Genomic DNA, 10,505 nt, shown 5'->3' with positions numbered 1-10,505 from the left:
TGCCCAGTTCTGATCTTAAATGAAATGTTATTTGTTTTGAGGCTTCATGTACTAACAGAAACTAGTTTTATGTAAGAGATGCTTCATAGTGTTATCAAAAAAAAAACTTAAAATATGTTTTTTTTATTGTGATTGATAAAATGGAATATTTAGTTGTTCACTTAACCTTTCAGTAGGTTAATGTAAAGTCAGTTAATGACAGTCTGGTATAAAGGGAAGCAATAGGCTTGCGGAATCCCGCAGAGCTTCCTGTACTTTAAGAAAGACAAAAAAAAAGCATCGAAGCAGTTGGTCTCGTCAGTCTGAAGCTTCAGTCACTCCTGCTGCAATGCCAATGCCTTTCTCAATCCAAACATCTGTATCTTGGCTCATGGTGTGCAATTGTCTCACTAGATTGGGTAAGTCTTTGTTATTTTAAACTGAAAAAAAAAATATTAATTAGGGTTAAAATAAAAGGAACAGTAACTTTAGTATACAGGCACGCTATCATGTATAGCAGATGGTAAAGCTCCACAATATTTTTAAATAAGGCAAATGTAATTTAATGAGCTGAACCTGATGTCATGTCCATAAAAATAAAACTGCTTTCATGATTTTTGACACTAACAGTCCTAAGGCTTTCACTCAACTACTTTGGTTAACTGCTCTTTCTAGTTTCATCCAAGTCAGTTTTCAGTTTTTAGTTTCCATTCTTTGTAGTCATTCTGGTCTACATTTCAGAGGGTGGCATGTTGTTTATCATATTATAGTATTTACTTATTAACCTTCTGTTAAAAAAAATACATTTTCCCCTGAGGACAAAAAAAGTGCTGTAACTAGAATAAAAGACAAAGTTCTTGATACTCACTCTAGCCATGCATGAATTTGTATACAGTGCTGGAGATAGTCAAGTTTTATCATCATGCCTGAGGAAGGCGACACAACCACTATGTTGAGCGTTGAACCTCGCTTTAACTTTTTCAGCATTGAAACGCCACCTGTTATACCATAATAAGTGCATCTACAGTGGTGCTTGAAAGTTTGTGAACCCTTTAGAATTTTCTATATTTCTGCATAAATATGACCTAAAAATTCAGATTTTCACTCAAGTCCTAAAAGTAGATAAAGAGAAACCAGTTAAACAAATGAGACAAAAATATTAAACTTGGTCATTTTTTTTTATTAATATATAATATTACAAAATTACAAAATATTACGTATTTGTGAGTGGCCAAAGTATGTGAACCTTTGCTTTCAGTATCTGGTGTGACCCCCCAATAACTGCAACTAAACGTTTCCGGTAACTTTTGATCATTTCTGCTCACCGGCTTGGAGGAATTTGAGCCCATTCCTCCGTACAGAACAGCTTCAACTCTGGGATGTTGGTGGGTTTCCTCACATGAACTGCTCTCTTCAGGTCCTTCCACAACATTTCGATTGGATTAAGGTCAGGACTTTGACTTGGCCATTCCAAAACATTAACTTTATTCTTTTTTAGCCATTCTTTTGTAGAACGACTTGTGTGCTTAGGGTCGTTGTCTTGCTTCATGACCCACCTTCTTCTTGAGATTCAGTTCATGGTCAGATGTCCTGACATTTTCCTTAAGAATTCTCTGATATAATTCAGAATTCATTGTTCCATCAATAAAGGCAAGCCATCCTGGCCCGGATGCAGCAAAATAGGCCTAAAGCATGATATTACCACCACCATGTTTTACAGATGGACTAAGGTTCTTATGCTGGAATGCAGTGTTTTCCTATCTCCATACATACTGCTTTTCATTTAAACCAAAAAGTTCTATTTTGGTCTCATCCGTCCACAAAACATTCTTCCAATAGCCTTCTGGTTTGTCCACGTGATCTTTAGCAAACTGCAGACGAGCAGCAATGTTTTTTTGGAGAGCAGTGGCTTTCTCCTTGTAACCCTGCCATGCACACCATTGTTGTTCAGTGTTCTCCTGATGGTGGACTCATGAACATGAACATTAGCCAATGTGAGAGAGGCCTTCAGTTGCTTAGAAGTTACCCTGGGGTCCTTTGTGACCTCGCCGACTATTACACGCCTTGCTCTTGGAGTGATCTTTGTTGGTCGACCACTCCTGAGGAGGGTAACAATGGTCTTGAATTTTCTCCATTTGTGCACAATCCGCCTGACTGTGGATTGGTGGAGTCCAAACTCTTTAGAGATGATTTTGTAACCTTTTCCAGGCTGATGATCATCAATAACTTTTCTTCTGAGGTCCTCAGAAATCTCCTTTGTTCGTGCCATGATACACTTCCACAAACATGTGTTGTGAAGAGCAGACTTTGACAGATCCTGTTCTTTAAATAACACAGGGTGCCCACTCACACCTGACTGGCATCCCATTGAATGAAAACACCGACTCGAATTTCACCTTCAAACTAACTGCTAATCCTAGAGGTTCACATACTTTTGCCACTCACAAATATGTAACATTCAATCAGTTTCCTCAATAAATAAATGACTAAGTATAATATTTTTGTCTCATTTGTTTAACTGGTAGCTCTTTATCTATGTTTTAGGTCCTGTTTATGCAGAAATATAGAAAATTCTAAAGGGTTCACAAACTTTCAAGCACCACTGTATATACATATATACTGTATATATATACTGTGGATTTCCTCTGGGTGCCCAAGTTTCCTCCCACAGTCCAAAGACATGCAGTTCATGTGAACTGGCACTTCTAAACTGGCACTAGTGTGTGCTTGGTGTGTGTGCCCTGCGATGGACAGGCCTCCCTGTTCAGGGTTTCTTCCCCGCCTTACACCCAATGCTAGTTGGGATAAACTCCAACAGCCCAATGAGACCCTGTTCAGGACTAAACAGGTTAGGAAATGACTGATGAACTGACTCTAAAGTGGTTCTGTATGAGTTGGTTGAATAGACCAACCCTATCATCTTCATTCAAAGATTATCACCGTGTGTGATAAACAAGTATTCATTGTAAACAGCAGTTATGTTCACACTGGATATATCTTTTTGACAATTCAATAATCAAAATTAATGTTCATGCTTTGATGAAAGGGTCTATTAAACATCAACTAATACTTTAGGAACATGGCCACAGTGGCAGTCTCTTGATCTTGATTCACTCAAAATCACCTGAAGGATGAAAAATGAGAGGATGCCATTTGGTCCATCTTCGAAACTCGTTTCTGTCCCCAGAGTAGACATGTCCAGCTTCCTGTTAAAGGTCATCACCATGCTTGTGTTTGTCAGCACTATGGCCTGGTAGGCTTCTCCGTACACTTAAAGCTGCACTCTGCTTCGTAATTCCACTTTTATGGACACTTTTCCTCAGCATTTTGTTCTGTTTCACTTCTCAGACTTATTGAACTAATGAGGGTGATTGGGAAATAAGGTCAGTTTTGGCTTTTTACAGAAGTATTGTGTATTTGTATGTTCATTAATGAGTTAAATTTATATTGATCTTGATTGACATTCCTGTTTTTAGTAATTTCCAGTAGAATGTTAGTGGGTGTGATTTTAAGGGGAAGGAAGTTCTTAAAAAAGGTTTTTAACCTATTACTGAATTTTACAATTATTAGAAACACTAGTTAAGAATCATTTATCAATGTCTATGTGTCATCTATCAATATTTTAAGAAGCTTGTTAAATAAACAAATAAATTAAGACACAAAAATAATCTAAATACACACAAGAATGACTAAAAAAAAGAAAATTACAAAGAATGAAAACTTCTGACTTAACAGTCCCAGTCCCAAAGAGGGGGTACTGTTGTTGGTGTTCAGGAGTCCCTGTAGTTTTTCTTGACACACTTCTGATTGTTTGATTTGAAAGTCCTCAGTTTTTGCGTGTCAGAGAGAAGATGTACAGCATTTTCCATAATGACACTTAGTGTTGTCTTTATTATGTTCTCCACTGCTGCCTCCAGAGGGTCCAGGGTGTGTCCCATAACTGAACCTGCCCTTTAAATTAGTTTGTTGATTCGGTGAGCCTCCCTGAAGTGATGTTACCAACCCAGCAGACCACAGCATAGAAAAGTCACAGTGGCCATCAGGCAGTTGTAGAAGATGTGAAGGATGTAAGTTTCCACATTAAAGGAACACAGTCCTAAGGAAATAGGATCCAGCTCTCTCCTTTCTTCTGTAGTTTCTCTGTGTTATGAGACCAGTCCAACTTGTCATTGATGTGGACCCCCAAGTACTTGTAGGAGCGGACCACCTCTACATCCAATCCCTGGACAAAAATACTCCTGTTTAGGGTCTTTCATTTTTATGGAATTCACTAACTTAAGTTTAAGGTGGATCCATTTAGAATAAGACCGGGAAGTCCACATTTTATGTGATCCAAATTTGTTAGAGGGGGATTTTTTAGTGGGCTGATTTTTAGATTTTTATAATATAGCTGTAAATAAACACCATAATATCTACACTCACCTAAAGGATTATTAGGAACACCATACTAATACGGTGTTTGACCCCCTTTCGCCTTCAGAACTGCCTTAATTCTACGTGGCATTGATTCAACAAGGTGCTGAAAGCATTCTTTAGAAATGTTGGCCCATATTGATAGGATAGCATCTTGCATTTGATGGAGTTTTGTGGGATGCACATCCAGGGCACGAAGCACCCATTCCACCACATCCCAAAGATGCTCTACTGGGTTGAGATCTGGTGACTGTGGGGGCCATTTTAGTACAGTGAACTCATTGTCATGTTCAAGAAACCAATTTGAAATGATTCGAGCTTTGTGACATGGTGCATTATCCTGCTGGAAGTAGCCATCAGAGGATGGGTACATGGTGGTCATGAAGGGATGGACATGGTCAGAAACAATGCTCAGGTAGCCCGTGGCATTTAAACGATGCCCAATTGGCACTAAGGGGCCTAAAGTGTGCCAAGAAAACATCCCCCACACCATCACACCACCACCAGCCTGCACAGTGGTAACAAGGCATGATGGATCCATGTTCTCATTCTGTGTATGCCAAATTCTGACTCTACCATTTGAATGTCTCAACAGAAATCGAGACTCATCAGACCAGGTAACATTTTTCCAGTCTTCAACTGTCCAATTTTGGTGAGCTCGTGCAAATTGTAGCCTCTTTTTCCTATTTGTAGTGGAGATGAGTGGTTCCTGGAGGGGTCTTCTGCTGTTGTAGCCCATCCGCCTCAAGGTTGTGCGTGTTGTGGCTTCACAAATGCTTTGCTGCATATCTCGGTTGTAACGAGTGGTTATTTCAGTCAAAGTTGCTCTTCTATCAGCTTGAATCAGTCGGCCCATTCTCCTCTGACCTCTAGCATCAACAAGGCATTTTCGCCCACAGGACTGCCGCATACTGGATGTTTTTCCCTTTTCACACCATTCTTTGTAAACCCTAGAAATGGTTGTGCGTGAAAATCCCAGTAACTGAGCAGATTGTGAAATACTCAGACCGGCCCGTCTGGCACCAACAACCATGCCACGCTCAAAATTGCTTAAATCACCTTTCTTTGCCATTCTGACATTCAGTTTGGAGTTCAGGAGATTGTCTTGACCAGGACCACACCCCTAAATGCATTGAAGCAACTGCCATGTGATTGGTTGATTAGATAATTGCATTAATGAGAAATTGAACAGGTGTTCCTAATAATCCTTTAGGTGAGTGTATAAATTTTAAATACCTTAAATAAAGGCTTGAATTGAGTTTGCCATATTAATCTTAGTTAAGTCTATTGTGAAAGGGGAAGGGGGTCCAATCCTGGACACATATCTGAATTTTAATCAGATGTGTTCAGGGATTTAGAACTTTCAAACCTTAGATATTATAGACAGATAGATAGAATAGATTATTGGGAGCCATTTTTATAAGGTATGTTGAAATAGTTTAGAATCTAAAATATGTGCTCCTTTAGTGGATTAAAGTGCATACAGCACATCTGTATGAAGTGTACCAGTGCACCTTTACCCTTTGGGGTAATTAAAATCTCTATTAACCCTATCCTGAACAGGGATCGGACAGTGAGACTTTTTGGTGAAGGTTACTAAGCAGTTCAATGACTTTGCTGTTGTTAAGCTGCCGACAATTCTCAAAGTTGCTCTCCTCTGTCTCATCCCCTTTATCAACACGCCACATAAGGGAAGAATCGTCTTATTATTTCTGCAAGCGACATAACCTGGTGTTCTATTTATAGCCATGATGAGAAAAAGAGTCAAGACCGTTCCTTGTGGTGCTTCAGTGCTTCTGACATTCATATCAGATGCTAAGAATCTGATTATCACCTAAAGTGATGTAAATGTTTATTAAATGTTTTTAGTCATGCACTGTATTTTGAAGGAAAGTTTGATTGTGATAGTGAAAGGGACTATCGAAGACTGAGTGATATTTGATCAATTTAATAATTGTCCTACTTCTTGTATAGAGGCTTTCGTCTAACGTCTAACAGGCGTGTGCTCCTCACTCTGCATGTCCTTATATGTGAGCAGTAGATGATACTATACTATGCAAAAACATAATACATTCTGTATATTAAACAATATAGAAATATATGAAAGTTGCACTCCCTCGCAAAGTCACTCTTCAGAAATAAACAAATTAAGTTGGTTGGACTGAGGGTTTTGGAGATCTGAAGAGATAAGATGAAGCAAAATCAAGACTGCAGAAGGAAACACACTGTTTATAAGCATGCCGAGTGGTTTTTGCTTTGAGTAATTGGAAACTTTTCCATGATGGTGTGGTATTAGCGATTTATTGGTGCCGACCCAACATAGACTGACACCAGAGGCACGTATAAAACAAACAAAAACTTTTATTTTCTTCACCTGTGGGGTAGACGTGCACAACACAGTCCCGACACAAATTAAACACCCAAATCGCCACACTCTTCTCCACCACTCCTCTCAGAGCAGCTTCGTCCACCTCCTCCCGACTCCGAGGCACCCTGTGTAGTGGCTGCAGGCTCCTCTTATAGCCCACCCGGAAGTGCTGCAGGAGCTCGTTGACCTACTTCTGGCTGCACTTCCAGGTGTGGCTGCGCTCCCACCCAGATGGGCTTGTTAAGCCATGCAGCTCTATGTAGCTCCCCCTGGTGGAGGCCACAGAGCCCAACCAAGATGTGCTCCAAGTGGCCCCAATGCAATCCTGGGGGGCTGCCACAAAGTGTTCCGCCGAGGACGTAGTGTGCATCCCATGGCTGCTCCCCCAGATCCAGTGTTGAAGGGTGTCCCCCGGCCATCCGCCACAATGGTAATAGTTGAAAGGGATGGTCACTTGGGCGACTCTGGTCTTGAGATGTTTATCAGTCATGAATAGAATTCAGTTTCAGGCCTACAATCCTTCTTGCTGTCTAAACAGTATGCTGCGGTTCATGTTTTGAATGCCAAACCAGATGAAGAAATTGAGAAAACTCTCTGTGACATCTTGATAAAAGTTGTACTGATTGAGAAAAGTTTAACTTTTTGAATTAAAAGTTTTCATTGTTGAGCTTATATTGTTATCCCATATCAGAGTATGAGTAAATACATTTATATACAGTAAATATGCTTAGGAGAAACTTTTATTCAGTGTGATGTGCCCGAGTATAGGAATGACAGGTCTCCAGACAGCACAAGAAATTTTGGGGTGCCAGCTGGGTCATCATTTTAATTGTCTCTGGAGAAATGAAAAAAAAAACAAGAAGAAAATAATGCTCTTTGGCGTAAGGTCGTGAGTACAGGAATTCAACAATGGTAAAGTCACGGGGTTGCAATCGCTGCTGGCAGATCTCCGTCCGGTTTGTTGTTCCGGTATGCTTGGGGCTTTCAAATGCCTTCTCCGGGCGGCTTCTTGACTCCATGGGGAAAGAAGGAGGTGTTAATTTTAGCTGCCGCAGCCCCTGTTGTCTCGGTGGGTTACTGTAATACCTCAACTGAGCCTGTGGGGAGGTCCTCCGTGACAGGAACTTACAAAAGAGGTCAACATAATCGAGAAAACATTAGAGTGTTACAGGACAAGTGAAGAGCTTTAAGTCAAACAGAAAATACAATTATGCCACCTCCTTCCACACCACCATTTTCACATTGTTTGTGAAAGTACCTTTGTCCACACTAAAAACGTCGCCGTTCACCTACACTGAGTCTACACAGTTCGATGGACGCAGCAAGAAGAAGTGTCCTCCATGCTTCACATGCTTTGGCACCCTGGAAAACAACAATGATGAACAGAAAAAAAAATAGAGAGAGATAGTTTTGTTTGGACTGACAGTGAGATGTAATTGTTATTGAGAGTAACGCACGAGTAAAGCGGCTGAGAAATTCTAATGTGCAGGATCCAAAAAAGGAAGGGCTTTGTAATAAGCAAGCGCCATTAGAGTGCAATTACAGACAACGTCGAGCCGGTGGTCTTTTTTGTGGCTCTGAAGAGTGTTTTCAAAAGTCTACATTTTTGGGGCCAGTATGGATGAATAATGGGAACAGAGACTATTGTCTGCAGTTTTACATAAAAATATAAAGAGAATGTAGCATTAAGGCTGTGTCACATTAGACAACGTTTTGCATTGATCTCCAGTCATAGCCTTCATTTAAATAATCTTAGCAAGCTGGAGGCAGTCGGTGGAGCTCCTCCATGAAGTCAGTCGTCTAATGTCACATACCTAATGACTGAGGCCAGCTAACCAGTGACTGACTAGGATACAATCAAACAGATTTGGGTTTCTCTTTGGTCTGAGGGTTGCGTTCCTTGTAAGTGAGAGCTGACAACCAATGTGTGTTCAGCTGGAAGTTCGATGCACAGAATGTAGCAACGAGGAATAAGTAACTCGTAACGTGTGTGTTTTGAACCTCACAAATAAAAGAGGAGTTTGCCTGCCTGATGTCTCATGTTTTGGTACTAAACACGATGGAAAAAAAAGAAAAAAGTGAGAGATTGCTATGGAAATAGCTGCAGTTGTTAGCCCTTCATATAGCGCTGGCTCCATCAGGCAGCACGATGCTGGTGAATATGACTGTGCTAGAAGACCAGCATCTAGTCAGTAAATGGGACATGGGCTGCAATTTTCAGTCATGTAATTTGACATGGTGCAGCAACGAGATCAGAGAATGTGATTTGCAAATCTGTCATACCCCATGACCAAATTGGCTTTAGTTATAAGAACCTATCAACGCCAATAACATTTAGAAAGATACTCACAGAACTAAAGAGTCTTCAAACATTTCTTAAACACATTGAAGGATTCAGCAGTTCAGATGGAGGTGGGCAGCTTGTTCCACCAGTTTGGAGCTACACATGAATTGAAATTTGATGCCCTCAGATGCTGTTCACTGGCAGACCTGAACGGGAAAGAAGGAGCACAGGACCTCACAAGTGTCTCCATATGCAACTCTGTAGGCTAGCATCAAGGATGTGAACTTAATACGGGCTGATACATGCATAGAGTCTGGTGTGGCCACCTCGGCTGGTTAAACACGAGACATGGCACTGAATTTTTAAAAGTAGTGTAAACGATTCTACGCTTTCGATGCTGACACCATTTATAACCGGCAGTGTAGGACAAGCAGCTGGGTCTTCTAAATGCAGAAGCCGTTGGAAGGGTTTGCGGATCCAGCCATGACACCCCTTTTAAATGTAGGTTATAAGATTCAGTAAAGTTGCACTGTTTTTAATCCTTTTTTTGCTAATTTTAATGCATGGCTGTATAGTGTGCAGCAAACACAATCAGTAATTAATATGTTGCTGTGATATCCAGTACGCTTTAGTTGGTTATGATAATACTGTATGAATTATATTTTTTGCTATATCTTTAAGATTTTACATATAGCTATAGCTCACATTTTCACTTCTTCTTCTTCTTTCGGAGGCTCCCATTATGGGTTGCCACAGCGGATCATCTTCTTCCATATCTTCCTATTCTCTGTATCTTGCTCTGTCACACTCATCACCTGCATGTCCTCTCTCAGCACATCCATCAACCTTCTCTTAGGCCTTACTCTTTTTCTCTTGCCTGGCAGCTCCATCCTTAGCATCCTTCTCCCAATGTACTCAGCATCTCTCCTCTGCACATGTCCAAACTAACACAATCTCACCTCTCTGACTTTGTCTCCAAACTGTCCAACCTGAGCTGACCCTCTAATGTCCTCATTTCTAATCCTGTCCATCCTCGTCACACCCACTGAAAATCTTAGCATCTTTAACTCTGCCACCTCCAGCTCTGTCTCCTGCTTTCTGGTCAGTGCCACCGTCTCCAGCCCATATAACATAGCTGGTCACACTACCGTCCTGTAGACCTTCCCTTTCACTCTTACCGATACCCTGTAATCAGAATATAAGGTTAATGTCACTGTGCTCTGTGCAAATATTTTAAATCTGTTTTTCTTTTCTTCCTACATGCACAGCTGAGCCAGATTTAGTGCAAAGGGGCGCAGCATTTAGAACTGCTAGGCCAACCATAGGACACGAAAGACAAAGACAAATGGGCAATGTGCACTATTTCTGTGTGTTAGACTCAGCATGCCTCTCTTTGCCTTGTTTAGAATGGCATGATTTACCTAAGTGAGGGCCTGCACATGGAGAAAGAGTATAAAGCCT

At 40.8% G+C, this 10,505-nt stretch overlaps 1 protein-coding gene across 6 annotated transcripts in view; it reads left to right on the top strand.

The window, feature by feature from the left end:
• Nucleotides 1-308: 308 nt before the first annotated feature.
• The window catches only part of si:ch211-132g1.4 (pregnancy-specific beta-1-glycoprotein 4), a 58,217-nt gene continuing 48,020 nt past the window's right edge, over nucleotides 309-10,505 (top strand). For all 6 annotated transcript variants that reach the window (XM_039775855.1, XM_039775854.1, XM_039775852.1 and 3 more), the window contains exon 1: nucleotides 309-398. In XM_039775855.1, coding sequence (XP_039631789.1) covers nucleotides 329-398 — 70 coding nt within the window. In that variant the 5' untranslated portion in view covers nucleotides 309-328. The remainder of the gene's footprint in view (nucleotides 399-10,505) is intronic.

Source organism: Polypterus senegalus, chromosome 13, assembly GCF_016835505.1.
Source record: "Polypterus senegalus isolate Bchr_013 chromosome 13, ASM1683550v1, whole genome shotgun sequence".
In the NCBI taxonomy this organism is placed as follows: Eukaryota; Metazoa; Chordata; class Cladistia; order Polypteriformes; family Polypteridae; genus Polypterus; species Polypterus senegalus.
Note: the sequence above shows the minus strand (reverse complement) of the source record. Positions and strands in the feature narration are given on the sequence as shown.